The following is a 15,894-nucleotide window of genomic DNA, read 5'->3' on the forward strand; positions in this document are numbered from 1 at the left end:
ACAGGAGGATTGCGAGTTTGTCAGCCAGGGCTACACAGAGAGACCCTGTCAAGAATAAGGAAGGAGCATGGAGAGGGAGGGGGGAAGAAAGGATGGAGGGAAGGAAGGAGAGAAAGGGAAAGAAAATAAGACGGGAGAGGGAAAGGGAAAAAGAACAAGACCCAATTATCCACTGCTCTCTCAATTCCTCTGGCGACCCCTGGTGGCCAGTCACAAACCTGGCTATTTCTTCCTCAACGTTTCTTGCATGACGAACAGCCAATTGCAAGAAGGCATTTTTCTATTCTGTCCATTAGACCTTCTATCCTAGCATAATACAGGACTATGGGCAAAGAAAATAATCCTGTACCTTCACTTGAATGAAGCAAAGTCCATGAAATCGAAACTGGTCCTGACCTGGCCCATCACTTCCCAAGTAGAGATGAATCAGCTACGCTCGTAGACTTTCCATATCTCCAGCCAGAACAAACTCCAGATTTACAGACAGAAACAGGTAATAAGATACAGTAGACATAATTTCTATTTGTACATTACACATATTGCTGAAAGGAAGAGTCAATATGTTGGAAGAAGAGACTAAAGACACCAGTTTCAGTACTTTCAATCAGCATGGTTTTTCTAGTTTCCTTTCTGCTGCTGTTCTGAGCACCATGACCAAAAGCAACTGGGGTAGGAAAGCATTTATTTCCTCTTACAGTTTATAGTCTATCACTAAGGGCAATCAAACCAAGAATTAAAGGAAGGAACTAAATCAATGGCCATGAAGGAATGTTGCTTATTGGCTTGCTCAACCTGTTTTCTTGTACCACCCAAGATCACCTGCCCAAGGGTGGCTCTACCGAAGTGGGCTGAGCCTTCCCACATAAATAATTAATCAAGAAAACACCCCACAGTCCAATCTGATAGATGCAATTCTTCAGTTGTTATTCCCTTTGCCATGGTGATTACTTTGGATCAAGCTGACAAAACTCTAACCAGTTCAGTGATTGTATTTTACATAGATGATTCTACTGAGGTTGCTCTAGGAAATTTAGACAGTTTACCAGGTGTGAGGAAAATATTTTGGTCAGTACCCAATCTGGATACATTTTTTTTCTAACTAACCCTTTCTTCCTATTCCACTAAGAAACACCACTCTCACAAAGAGGATGCAACAGCAAAACCACTGCCAGACTTCAAGCCAGGATGAAAATGGAATGCATGCATTGTAAAACAACGAGGCCTTCTCTGCACTTCTAAGTGGAAAGCCTGGTGGTTTGCTTGCTTGAAGTAATGTGTTCTCTCTTAATTGCAGTCATTAGTGTCCGGAAGAAGGCCGTTACATTCCCCCTAAGTACATTTGAATGGACTCCCACTCGGCCCCACAGATCTTCGCTCCTACCTCAGCTGCCACACTGTGTTAATCAAGGGAAAGGATTTTATTTAAAGCAATTAGTTTTGTAACCAGAATCATTAAATAGGCATGCAGGACCATTTCAATTCTACACACATAGTCCCAACACATGTGAACAGCTTGCTTAAGATATCTGTGTGTTCCCGGGGAACGTTGCTTGTCACGCTTCATGCTGACGCTCATTAGACCTTCCTTTACTATGTTCATTCATTGGGAAAATTAACTTTTCAGGTGGTGGGTTTTTTCCCCCGGTCTCCTTATATCATTCCCAAGCTTCTCTGCTGTCTTACCAAGCTCTGACTTGTCACTTTAAGCAACCAGCTTCAAGCCCACTAGACTCCTCTACTGGCTCTTCCCTAACCATCCCACAAGGTAGTTAAAGCTCCGCAGAGCCCCAGGCAAGAAAGCTATAGCTTATAAGGAATGAGAGGCAGTGTTGATGAGGGAATCTTGTCTTATTTCTGGTTCTAGATAAGATGAAAATGACTGGAAAGATCAACAACTTCCACTTCTGTGTAGAAGTTTCAATTCCCCAAAGGGCAATTGGGCACAAAAAGTTTTCTGCAGAGTTCAAATATACTTACAAATAGAGTGGTCTAGAACTTACCATTTTTATCTACTTTGTTTTGTTTCATACGGCTTTGTTATTTCAGATTTTTGAAGCCTCAAGAACATCGAAAAGAAAACATGAAGACACCGATCTATGACCTCTAACGTTTGCTGCACTGCCAGTGACACTATAGCCACTTGCAGTAGGTAGATCTTTTTTGAGAAATCTGTTGGTCCACATGCCTTTCACAGAAACAGCCCCTATGCTCATCACAGAAAAGGCCCATTGGCCATGTTTGTATCGCATGACCATTGGCTGATTGGATCATGGAAGATTACCTGATGTGAACTTGACACTATACCTTTGGGCACACACACACACTGGTAAGTCCCTGTTGGTTCCATAGCTAAGGTCAAGGAAGCCTGAAAACTATTGTTTGGCCAAGATGTCCAAGTGCCTGAAGGAGGAAAGCATGTTGATGTGCCAAGAATAAGGGTGAGTGGCACGCTGCTTGCTCTAGCCCTGAGGCCTTTCCAGAACGTTCTCGGTTCCCCGGGAAAGCCTGTTTCAAATAGAATGAGCAGCAATATCACTTGGGGTGCAATTGTAAGACAGGAACCACATGGTTATTTCCCTGTGTGATTAAACAGTTACTTTGTTTGGCCTGTTATCCTGCTCCAAGGTGCATTTCTGCTGCAGCCACAGGGGTCACAGACAGCGTCAAGCAGACTGGAACAGAGGCCAGAGAACTGACCCAAGACCAGCGTGCCCGTAAGCTTCCTGGAACTATAAAAAGCACAGACACAATGCAGTTTGCCATAGGTGTGTAAAGAGGACACGGGGCTAGAGGTCAGTCCTATATGGAGGGGTGCAGGTTCCCCAAGATCGTGCAATAGACCTCCTCGGAGAAGGCCTGGGACCAACCCTTTGGTGATATGTTCCCTGGGTATCGTGGCCATAAGCTGGCTGCAGCTGGATGGTCACCTAGGCAGAGGGCCTTGGTGGTCTGAGTGAAAAGGTAAGGCAGAGCGTCATTGAACAGAGCAGCAAGACCCAACACAGGGAACAGAGAAGGAAGGCAACTTTGTACCGCGGTGTCCCTCCAGCGCCCTCTACTGACACAGTCACTCAATAGCAAAGATGCTTAAAGATGCTTAAAGCTTAAAGTCCTGGTAAATTAAAGCTGAGACGCAAAACACGAAAGGATGCACACTTGCACACCCAAACTTTGCAGCCGCCACCACCGCCTAGATTTCCATCCCACAGTTTAGTGAGTAGATGCCAACAAGATGCCATATTTCAGCTCATAGGGCCAGGCTTTAGCTATCCAGGCCTGTGCAGTGTCTTTTGAAACCTTAGCAGTTTTTTAAGTCTTGATGATAGCATACCATCATCCTTCATGCTGTCTGTGAGTCAGGAACAGGGTGATGTCTGGCAGGGTGGTGCTGGTTCAGGGTCTCTTGTAGAACTAAAATACAGCCCTAGACATCAGCTGGGTCGACAGTTCCTATTTGAATGAGGTCTGAACCCCGGGGAGAAGAAACACCCTATCGCAAGTCAAACGACCAGGAACTGCAGACCTGGAACAGAATCCCTGTGCCCTAACCTCCTCCAGTTCACTTTTCCTAAGTTCAAGACCCCTGACAAGCTGCACTAGGGTAGATGTGGGGTGCATCCAAAATGCTGATTCGACCCTCCAGATCCTGGAGTAGGGGACCTGAAAGGAGCAGCTGTCAGTTTTCTGAAGCTCCCAGGTGGTTCTGATCAGCAACAAAGAGTCCTGACCTCTTTTCCTCTCCCACGCATACTCTGCTTCTAAAGAAGTTCTGACACCCAGAGGGGGGAAAAACCTGGCTAGAGGTGGCAGATTAGGGGACCCCAGCTTCCATCTCCACTCCCAAAAACCAGTAGGTTCTCAGGACACTTTAGAACATCTGCCTCCACTGACATTGAAAGCACTTTATTCAGCCTAAGAGAACCAGAGAGCCCCTTGTCATTCTCTGATGCCGGGGTGCAGAGTTGTAGCTTTATCCTGTGTCACGATCCTTTTCCTGGTATCCGGCTGTGGAGGGTCCAACCTGCAGGTTCCAAAATGAGCATGTCTTCATATGCTGACGTAATTTGCCCTCACAGGCCTCACGGTGTCCCAGCTCTTTTGTAGGCACCCAAAACAAAACAGAACACCAGTAATCTTGCCTTGTCTCTGCCAGAAGAGCAAGGGGTAGACCCCAGGGAAGGGGCTGAGCTGACCCTGAACACAACAAATTACTTGTGTTTCTAGAAGATAAGGTAAAAATCTGGCTATCTCTTTCCAGTGAAGACAGCTTCAGAGGCCTCTTTATCTTCTGAAGTGTGACAAATCCCAGTTTCACTTAGTAATTTCCTTATCCAATAGCAATTAATCTGCATTTTTGCTTGATGACTGGGGCCTTCTGATTTGCAGTTTCCCTCTGTTTTCTTTAAAGCCCACAAACTGTAATAATTGGTGGCAACTAGTATCACCAAAGTGATAATGGTAATAATAGTCACAAGAACATAACAATAAGTGTGAAATTTAGTCTGAGTCCAGTATTCCTCTAATCAGCTGTCTTCGTTAACCCCTTCTTGTCTTGAGACCCAGGTCAGGCAGTGCTCTGATTCTCACTGTGAACTGAGACAACAGATGTTTGATGCTGCTGGGAAATGTGGGTAAGTGCTGGGGACACTGTTTGCACCCAAGCCTGACTAACTCCAGAGACCATAACTCCAGTTTCTGTACCCCAGGACCTCCTGGAATTACTTTTCTCGGGATGTGACACCTGATAGTCGAAAGCGACAATGTCCAGAGAAAGATTTAACCTTAAATTCTGGTTCAGGCAAGGGGGTGGGGGTGGCACGCAGCTCATGTTCCCCCAGCTGCAGCCACCAAAAATATGTCTTCTATCCGTTACAGTATGTCACCCAGCCCAGGCAGAAAGCCTGCTGTTTCCCCTGCAGTATTTCCACCGCACGCTGATTTTGACTTCTGGAATTCATTATGCACTGATTTGTAGACAATAACAGGGGAGTCGTGCAGAAATAACAGGAAAACAAAACTAATTTGAGAAGCAGCATCCAGAAAATGACTCAGAGGATGCTCTGAGTGCAGCATCCTTCCTGGACCGCTATTTTTGCTACCCTCATTTTTTTTTTCCAAGGGGATCATTTTTCTCCTGATGACAATCTCAGTTGCTTCCCTCGGACAGGCAAGAGACTCATATATCTGTCAAATGAAAGGGACATCCCTCATCTTGGTTGACAGCTGCTCCTTCTTGGGTGCTGTAACTGCTCCACCCTGTTTCTTATTCCCCAGCTGGAAGCCTCGGATACCTGACAGTGCCTGTGGGCATCCCAATGAAATGCTGTACAACCCTTTCCTGCTACACCTGCCAATCCCATGGCCTTTTCATGAACTCTGCCTTCTCCCGTAAGCTTACCTGCCACCTCCTGCAAAACCCTGAGCCTAAGATCTTTGTTTTGAGATGGCACATTAGCAGGACTTTTGGAACCATCTTGGGATGTATTTGTGGCTGTAGAAATGGATCAACCCAGTGGATGGATGAACAGCTATATTCTCCGTTAATAAAGGGGTGGGGGTGGGGCTAGCAAGCCAACAGACTAACCTTGAACTCGTGGAGCATAAAGAAACTGCACCCCTTTTCCAGTCCAGCAAAGCCATGCTAGACCAGGCCTGCCAGCTTGAAACAGAAGAAAAGAAAACCTCCTTATGTTGTTTGGTTCTTCTCTGACCTGTTCTCATGACTAATTGCTGTTTTCCAAAATCTAAATAATAACTGAAGATGCAACATTCAGACATTGATGATGAACTTGTCAATACAAAGGCAGGATGGACAAAGAAGAAGAGAAAGTTCAGAATCAGTCTTCACTAGCTGGGATGGAGGCAGGGATGACTGAAAAAGAAAAGTGGTATGAGAGGCTGCGCCCAGAGATATCTCAGTAAAATGCCCAGCAGGAGCTGGAAAGCTGACCCTCATGCCAGCCTATACCCCAAAGAGATGCAGCCCACTGCATTCCCCTTCCACCTGGGCTTGGCTTCTGTGAGCACTTCTTTCTGATGAAGATGAGGACCACTGTGGGACAGAGCAGTATCCTGAAGAGAGGAAGGGGGAGGAAAGACGGGGGCAAGGTTTAGTTCCCAAATTTAGCCCCATAGGTACAAAGCTACAATAAGGATGATGTCCCAGGTGTATGTGTAGCACCATGTCTGTAGATAACAATAATGTGCTGTACACTCCAACAAAGATAGAAGAAAGTGTTTTTGAACATTTTCACCGCAAAGAAATAGATGTTTATAAGAGATGAACATGGGCACCTGGGTTTGAACATCACACTGATATTGGAACATCACGTAGTATACAGATTATCAAAACATCACATGGTAGCCAATAAAGAGGTATGACTTTTATGTGCAGATTAAATTTTGCTAAATAGCCAAGTGTGGTTTTATATTAGGGAAGTTGAGGAAAGAAAAATCATCACTAGTTCAAGTCTAGCCTGGACTACATAGCAAGACCCCATCTCAAAACAAAATGTAATTGTGTGTGTGTGTGTGTGTGTGTGTGTGTGTGTGTCTATGTGTGTGTCCTAAGTCAATGTGAAACAACGACAGTGAAACTTCGGATTTGAGAATCAAACAAAGAAAGGAGAGGACAAGGCTTGAGAGAAGGAATACACATGATGGGAAGGCAAAAAGCAAGGTGAAGCCACGCAGGGAGCTCACAGAGATCTTCAGTTGAAGAGTGTGAGCACAACCCTGAGCTCTGAAACAAACACAACACGAAAAGTCTCCACGTAGTAAGATAAGATAATATTTTGGGGCCTCATTTAGGTCAAGTGGTCTTGAGACATCTGGGCTGTTTGCTGTTGAAGACACATTAGAATCCTTCATCCTGCTGGGCTCTGCTGGGAGGCTCAAGGGAGCACCCCTCAGCCTCCCTGCGGGCTGGATTCTACCAATGGCAGGCGCCTAGGGAGAGAGACTGTACTCAGGTACTGTGGACACAGCCAATTCTCCACATCTGTCCCTCATCTGCAACACAAGCCTGTCCCAAAACTCTGTCCTTCGGGCTCCTCAATTACCGACTCAACAGTCATACAAAGGAAGAAATAATAACCCCTTCAGAGACCAGGAAAGCCCAACAGGGACAGTGAGGGTCCAAAGACCCAACCATAAACACCTGAAATTCTCCACTCCTCACCTGCCCGCCTCCATTCTCCAAAGGACAGAATACTATGAAGTGAACTACATCAGAGGTCGTGTGGTTAGGAGAGAGAAGTAAGAAAACACAGCGGGAGAGTACCAGTAAGTAAACTATTCCAGTTCGCAGTGACAGTGGATGAAGCAATCTACTAGGTTATTAAAAATGCAACATGGTTGTATGCAAATCATATGCAAATGTGAACTCTAACTTCCACCCAGCTAGGCCTTGCTTTGCTTTCTCTAGCTTCTAAAGCAAATCCAATTTGGCAAATGAAAATAGAAAACGGCTCTGTGGTGGGCTTTAAAGTGTTGATGTACTGCATACGTTCTTGACCCCAGAGCCCCAAAGGTACTTTCAACCTTAGTGTGTCTTGTCCATAAAGAACTGTGTGACCTGAGAATGAGTAAAACTTCACTGGTGAGCTCAAAAGCATCTTCTCCTCTATCTCTAGGGACCTAGGTGAGTAGCCCCTAAAGGCCATGTTAGCCTGGTAACTGTTAGTTTCAGCAGTTCTCCGCTTCTTACCTTCCCTGACTCTTTCCAATGCCCACACACCCACTGTCCCAAGCATTATTTGGATAAAACAACAATTAAAAGGAAGACTGGCAGAAACAGAGTTGATGTGTTACTATAAATAGGGGGTGCTCTATAAAGAAGAGGTGGGTCTAAATTGGATTCTCCACATCACCTCCACAAACGTTTGTTTGTTTTTAGAAGAATATGTAAGTTTTTCTTTAAGGAGTCTTAAACTTGTAACACAGGAGTTTTGAGGAAAGTGGTGGAGAGTAATAGATCATATGGTCTAAAAGTAGTAACAGGGGTCAGAGGGGAGGCTGATGAGGAAGAAATGAGGAAGAAGAATAAACAACAACAACAAAAAAAAACAGCATATTGAAATTCCTTAATGAAATCTGTTACTGTGTCAATTCTGACCTACTGTGTAACCTATTGTATGCTAATTTTAAAAAGAAAAGCAAACAGACATGGGGAGATCCATCAGTGTAAAATGCTTGTCATGAAGACATGAGGCCCTGAGTTTGGATCTTCAGAACCCACTTAAAAAGATGGGTTTGGTAGCATAGGTTTGTAAGCCCAGCATTTCAGGGACAGAGGCATACAGATCCTGCCAGCCACTTTCAGGTTCAACGAGAGACCCTGTCTCAGAAACCAGGGTGAAGTGCAAATGAGGAGGACACACTGATGTCTGGCCTCCATGTACACACACACACACACACACACACACACACACACACACACACAGGAAAATAACAAAGCGCCTGGGTCTGCAAGCTCACTCCACCTGGACCGAGCTGTCTCTTGGCTCTCTGCTACAGGCCTTGGCCACTTACCCGAGCCGGAAAGAACCAGAAGAAGAGATTGCTATTGTAAGTCTTGTTCACCGTGATGTAGCCAGAATAACTCTTCAAGTTCATTCCAGGGAACGGACTGACTATGCTCTTCTCTTGCCCTGGCGAGGAAAAAGAAAATGTATGGAAGGGTTTAGAGAACATGCTTCATGCTCTCCCCAGCTCAGGCTTGGGGAGGCCTGTGCTGCCCACCAGGCCAGTATGAGAAGCTGATCCCACAGACTCCCCATTCACAGTGAGGCCAAGGTCAAAGGAAGCTGAAAAGGGGGCCAGGATCCAAGTCTTTGTAGGTTTTGGTTTTTTGTTTGTTTTGTTTTTTGTTTTTTTTTTAAGAAAGGAAATCACCCATCTTCTCTATCACTTTAGTACCTCAGGCGTTTCTACTGTCCCACCGAGTAGGCAGGACATAGGAGACAGGGTACAGGGAAACAAACTAAGTCGCTGCAAGTCTTGAGGCAGCCTGAGGGCCACCTTCTTGTTAGGGGCGCGAAATCTACCTGCCTCTTACAGATTAGGCCTGAGGGCTCAGAGTGGCTAGAGTCAGGCTTTGAGCCTAGGGTGACCTCATGGTCGCACAGAGCACCGAAGAGAATAGGAACAGTGGTGGAAGGCAGAGGCCCTGGATTTCTGATGCCAGCAAAGTGACAGAAAAGGAGAAAGAAGACATGCTCAGCCAGCCTGGGAGGCCTTTGACCAAATGACACCGATGGAAGCCAAGACTTACAAGGCCAAAAGAGACCAAAGAGAAGCATAAAAAGGTTGGGTAATTTGCCCAGGGTCTCCCAGCATTGTAGAGGAACTGAGGCGCACCCCCAGTAGCTGCAGTCAGCTGCAGGGCTGTTTCTTCTTCCCTGCTTTAGAAGGCTGAAGCATCACAGGGGACAAGAAGTGAGAGAGAAGTGGCAACAAGGAACAGGGCTGAAAGGGAACCAACAGTCCGTGTTAAAGCACATGGGAGGGAGCAGACGGGAAACGTGGGTGAAAGGGAAGCGTCCTTCAGTGAGGAGTCACTCCAGAGCAGCATCTCTGTCTGAGACACATTATATTGGAGACTGCAGGAGAGGTGAACACGCCATCAACTAATGATCCCCACTGACAGAGAAAAGGAATCTACCATGGTAAGAGCATTCAAACCTACAGGAAGTGATGTAAAATCCAGGGCCTTTCTCCCACATACCACACACACAGCCTTGAGACCACAACTTCCTTTTCAGAAATGGGCGTGCCTTTCCCAGTGGGTGCACTTCTGGAACACACTTCCCTGACCTCTTCCTTTGCATTCCCCAGCACACTGCCCAGCCAGGTTTGTGACCCTTGCTGGCAGCAGTAGCGGCAGCCATCCTCCCTCCATGCTGCAGTTTCTCAACTGAGACCAGTGCACCCCTTATGTGTCCACAGGAACAGATACATGACATGTCCAAGCCTGTCAAGAGAAACCAACTTAGGGTCTCAGGAGATCCCACCATCAGTAAAGTGTCTGCCTGGCAAGCATAAGGACCTGGCTTGAGTCCCAAGGACGCACATCAAGTGTCAGCTTATGTGATGGGTGCTTGCCACCCAGTGCCGAGGAAGCAGAGGCAGGACCCCTGGGGCTTGCTGGCCTGCCAGTCTGACCAATCAGCATGTGCCAGGCTGATGAGAAAAAGCCTGTCCCAAAGGAGGTGGGTAATATTACCGAGGATGACACCCAACATTGTCCTCTGGCCTTCAAACTAAGGCACATACTTACAAGAGAAAAAGAAAGAGGAAAGAAAAGAAAAAGAAGCTGACCTGCGCAGAGCATATGGCTACTGCTGTCTGTAAACTACCAGCGGTGACTGAGACCAGGCATAAGCTGAGGAAGGAGATGGTGGTGGGACAAAGATGGGTCTCAATGGGAAGTGATCTGAGGATCCAGCTGGGATAGCCTGATAGCAAGTGGGCTTTCTGGTCAGACAGACCTGGTTTATAATCCAAAGTCAATCCCTCATAAACTCAAAATGTAGACACTGATTACCCTACCTCAGGGTTTCTGTGAAGATCAGCAAAAAGCACTTGTGAATGTACCTGAGAGGCAACCCGACAAAAAACAAGATTCAGTTTATAGCAGGCAGGGCCTCAGCCTGTGGGAAGTGACCCTTAAAGGAAGCATGGAAGTCTGGAAGCTTTGCCCTTTTTGGCTCTCCCGATGCCTCCCACAGTTCTGCCCACTCTCCTTCCAGGAGTACTTGTGCCTATATGTCCCCCTCAAAACTCATGTTGGGAGTTGAATCCTCCTTTTGAGGTATCAAGAGGGTAAAAAAATTCAGTGTTTGAAAGCTGAGCTTTGGTGGGTGATGAATGTTTATGAGACCATCAGGGTAGGGCCCCAATACAATAGGACTGTGTCTGTAAAAGAAGAAAAGAACCGTAAGCTAAGACCATGTTGGCCTGTGCTGTTTCAGGGATCTTTAAAGCGCCCACACCCAGAATGATGTCACCAGATTCAGCTTCTGCTCTTGGACTCTTTGGCCTTCAGAACATTGTTTCTAAAATGCTTGGTCTGTGTGAATCAGCTACAGCAATAGAAAATGGACTAATACTCCCACCAAAAGTGACAAAATGGGGGGGGAGGAGGGAGAATTGTAAGAGAAAATAAAGAGAAGTGTTGGAAAATATGATGTTTTCTGGCTTGGTTTGAATAAGAATGGCCCCCATAGGCTCCTGTATTTGAATGCTTAGTCACTAAGGAGTGGCATTATTTGAAAAGGATTGGGAGGCGTGGCCTTGTTGGAAGCCCTTGGGGTGGGCTTTAAGGATTTAAAAGCCCATGCCAGGCACAGCCTCTCTGTCTGTTTCTGTCTGTCTCTGTCTCTCTGTCTGTCTATGTCAGTCTCTCTCTCTCTCTCTCTCTCTCTGCCTTCAGATCAGAATGACATACTTTTTCAATCACTTCTTTAGCACCATGTCTACACGCATGCCAGCATACTCCCCACCATGATGATAATGGACTAACCCTCTGAAACTGTCAGCCAGCCCCAATTAAATGCTTTCTCTTATAAGCATTGCCGTGGTCATGGTGTCTCTTCACAATAGTAGGACAGACACTGGCCTTGCCTCAGCTCCAGCTCTTCCCCCCAACTGTCATTTCCTCCTCTCCTTCTACTCTCAACCCAAAGAAAGACCACACTCCAGGGTTGGAAAGCCCTTACCATGCTTAGGAGACACCATAAGCAAATCCATGAATCATCCTCTCAACATCAAAAAGACTCACATCCATTCCTCAAAAAGAAGGAGTGAGGAGCAAACACTGAAGGCTGGGATGAGTGAGGTACAATCCAGAAAGAGGTAATGGGCAGGACAGGATTTGAGATAGACGACAGGGAAAAATGAGAGAAGTCAAAGTATAATGAGAAAAAGAGAAAGTATATAATAGACAGGAGCTGGAGGGAATGGAATACGGGCAAGAGATGATTGGATCAATCTGTCTCTCATCGAAGCACAGGTCTGCTGGCCTGCTCTAGATTGATTTGGCTGTTCGCTTGTCCCTCTCTCCTGGGCATGGCCAGGTTGCATCTCTACTAACTTATACTTAGGCATGTCCTGTCCCTCTTCTCCTCCCGCTGGAGCTGTAGGAAAATAGGGAATATGTCTCACTTCATCTCTGAACCCTTGGGACTTAGCACGATGCTTCACAAACTTAAGACATAGCATGCTTTTTAATGAGTGAATAATAATGAATGGGCAGGTGAATGAATAAATGTGTGAGTGGCCACTGACGCTGCACCAGGATTAGTATAGTTCTACAAACCCCTCTCGAAGACAGACCTTGTCAATATCTTAACAAATTTTAAAGACCCCTTTTCTATTTAATGGAAGAACGGTTTTTGCCCCTGTTTCATATTTTAAATTCCCATTCACAAATCACCATAAGATAATGAAGAGTTCCCTCAACTGACATGATTTTTAAACATGTTTCAATGTGTCTTTCATCCTTAGTCCAGAGGCAGCTGTTAATGGAGCTTGGAAAATAGGTTCCCACGTGCAGATGTTTTATCTTTCTGGCACTGTAACACACAATATAAATGTTTGAAAACAGTTAAAGAAGGAAAGGGTTTTCTTTGAAGTCTTCTCACTTCCCTCTTTGCTGGTTACTGCTGTCGACAGTGTTTGTGACATTAACTCTCTGAGAACAATTGGAGTGTGGCCAGAGAAGGGTGGAAGCAGCCAATTTGGGTTAGATCCACAAACACCCAGCCATCCCCAGTGTAGACAACACACTTTCAGTCCACAAGGAACAAATCAGTACCCAGCAGCAAAATACCCTTTAGAATTCGTAACAAAATATAATGTTTATAAAGATGCTAAAAATTGCCTTCTGTGTTCATTTTATTCCGGAATGTAAGGATTTATTTTAGCCTCAGAGAAAGCAAACATGCAATTACAATTATATAAAATTAAGCTAGCTAATTGGGTATTAAAAAAAAAAAAAAAAAAACCTCCCCTTGTCTTTCTGTGAACTACTGCTTATCTCGACAATGTTCTGTTTCGATGTTAAGACTCCCATTCCTGCCGCTTTGACAGATTCCATTAACAACAGGGATTTAAAGAGAGAGCTGACCATCTGTCCACAGCTCCCTGAACTTTCACGAAAGTGGATGAATAAAATTATCCTTAATTATGTTGTCGGGCAGCATCTGAGTCCCCAGATGTGCCAGCTTCTGGATCCACACACAAATTACATTCAGCGATGGCACGTCCGAAACTCAACTTTAGCAATGGAAGCTGCACATCAGTCGGTATCATGAATGCTGCCATTCCTACTATACAGATCTGCTGGGCTTCTTACCAAAGGACTAAAGGTCAAACGTTCTCCCCTTACTGTGTATGCCCATGACTGTGGAATGCTCCCAGGCCAGAGAAACAGCAAGAGGAGAAATGGGGATAACCAATTGCTGGGGGGTGGGGGGGTGGAGGGGATTCTCCATTGTTCTTCCCTCTGCTCTGCCACATGGAGGCAGACATGCCATGGCTTCTCTGACTTAATGAAGACCCTTCTTGGGTCACCCATGTCTTACCTTACCATATCAGGAGGTGGTCACATGGCACAGCAGTTCATAGTGTGATGACAGGCAAGAGGTTGTGATCCCAGATCTGCCCGTTTATTGGCTCTATAGATCTGGGTAAGAAACTTATCCTCCCAGAGCCTTGGTTTGCTCATCTTCACAATGGGAACTATAATTATATGTTCTGTATTAGAGTTGCTCTGAGACCTGCTTCCCCTTTGGGCAAATCCTGTAATAAGGTTGGGTAAGACTTGGTTTTAATGACTTACTTCTTTTCAGCTATATGTTAAACAGTTTTTCCCCCTGACTTCTTGATCATCAGTCTCAAGTTATTAAGGAAGCTGAACTGAGTGCAGTCCAGCACTGAGGGGTCAGGATGACTATGTGTTTCTGACTCAAATACACCTTTATTGTGTGACAGGGCAGCCATCTTTCTGAGAACTTTGTGCAGAAAGTCAAACTGGATCCTTTTCAAAAATATTCTAATTGCACAATGAAGACCTTTACAACTCTCTTTGCAAAGAGTTGGCAAACTCTAGAGCTTATGCGGATTTCACAGAGAAGCCGAGAAGGCAGGATTCAAACCCCTTTGATTTTTAAAGAAAACAAAATTGATGACGTCATATTGGTCTGGGGACCCTTCTATTGAGGAAACTGCTTTATTTTAAACTTCCTGGTAGAGTATTTAGACTTTTGATCATTGGAGCCCTGAAATTTTTTTCTGAAATTTCTGGTCTCTTCCATCCACAATTCCATCGAACCTTCCAGCTGCACTGGGCACAGCTTCAGGTTCTGGACAAGCCCGTCCTCTGCATCTCTCCCACTCTGTCCCTGCCAGCAGCTGCTCAGATCCCACCTCACCCACCCCTTCCTTCATCAAACACTCATTGTCTGTCTCCTCTTTGAGACCCTTCCTCTACCCTTTTTGGCCGCCAGCCCAGTCCTCTGCTTTTTTGTACAAACAATTGCTCAACGCCAGAGCCTGTGTACTATTTGTAGCTCAGGGGTCAACTGAGTTCCCACAGATGAGGTTCTTTGTGGCCGTCATGACTTACCTAAGCACCAAGACCCGCAGTAAGAGCAGATGCAATTGTACAAATTAGCCTAATAACACCAAATGTGACTTCTTTCTACTAACTGACAGATATTAACCCCCTGATAGTCTCTTAATGAAACCTGTGCAAATACTAAGATTGGGGAAGAAATTTACAGGATATGAAGAATTTTCTGTTTTTGTTTTTGTTTTTTTTTTTTCTCACTAGATTTTCCTGACATTCTTGCATGTTATGTAAACTGTTTCGTCTCTACATTACTAACAAGGAAACTGAGGTGTAGACTGTGGATAACATGCAGGTCAGAGTCAAGAGTGGGTGAAGGAAAGCCCTATGTGTATGCCCAGCTGGCATTTGTGTGAACTCTGGCAGCTCCTTGGACCTCCTACCTCAATCTTCCTACATGGGCACAACCTTACTTTGTTGACGAGTGTGAATAAGTCCATGACAGGGGAAAGCTGCAAGATTTGTAGTGGCTTTGTCAATACCATCCCGCTGGGAGACACTCACAGGTTTTATGAAGAGAAAGGCTACAACTTAAACACATAAATATTCCTTCCTTCCCCTGACTACCTCATTTTAGTTCAGAGCTCAAACAACTACATGGTGTCAAGTCATTAGTATTTGAAATAAAACAACAGAATTAAAAATACTGACATGTATTTCACATCTTGGGGGATAAATAATTGCTTTTTTAAATACCACTGAAATGTAGCAGTAAAATCAAATCAAATCAAATTTCGAAGCAGCAGTTTTCTCTGACACTTACCCTTCTTGATATTCCCGCCTTCGATGTAAGGAGTAAGGAACAGAGGCTGTCCTGCATTTCCCATGAATGGCATGGAGACACGGGCAGTTCGGTATATGGAGCGAAAAAGCCCATCACCAGGGCCGACCATAAACAGGATCAATGAAACGATCACCTTCCACATGGCACCAAACATTGCTTCTTGGCCTAGGGTGAGAGCAGTCACATTCCACGCGTGAGTCAAGAGTCGGTGTTTGCCTGTCGCTTTTACATGCATGAAATCCATTTGTTTGCTTTAAGCAAACAAACAAAACTTTCCTATTGTGTATAAAGGCAGTTTGCTGAGCACCTTGGATGTCACCGGAAGAGAAGGAAGGCCAACCAATCCCTCTTGGTACTGATCTCAGCCACTTGGAGGGCGATTCTGCAAGGGTTTTACAATGTACCTCGAAAGCAACAGTTACGCTGAAAAGACATGCACTGGAAAATAAATCCAGTAGAGAATTGGATAAAGCTTAGA

General features: G+C 45.2%; 1 protein-coding gene across 1 annotated transcript in view; it reads right to left on the reverse strand.

The window, feature by feature from the left end:
- Cpvl (carboxypeptidase vitellogenic like) overlaps positions 1-15,570 on the reverse strand; it is a 102,435-nt gene extending 86,865 nt beyond the window's left edge. Inside the window, exons 1-2 of the mRNA XM_055611875.1 lie at positions 15,396-15,570; positions 8,533-8,651 (exon numbers count right to left, since the gene is read on the reverse strand). Of these exons, the coding sequence (XP_055467850.1) occupies positions 8,533-8,651; positions 15,396-15,570 (294 nt within the window). The remainder of the gene's footprint in view (positions 1-8,532; positions 8,652-15,395) is intronic.
- Positions 15,571-15,894: the final 324 nt, after the last annotated feature.

This window comes from Psammomys obesus, unplaced genomic scaffold (genome assembly GCF_907164565.1).
Source record: "Psammomys obesus unplaced genomic scaffold, mPsaObe1.curated_primary_1811, whole genome shotgun sequence".
In the NCBI taxonomy this organism is placed as follows: domain Eukaryota; kingdom Metazoa; phylum Chordata; class Mammalia; order Rodentia; family Muridae; genus Psammomys; species Psammomys obesus.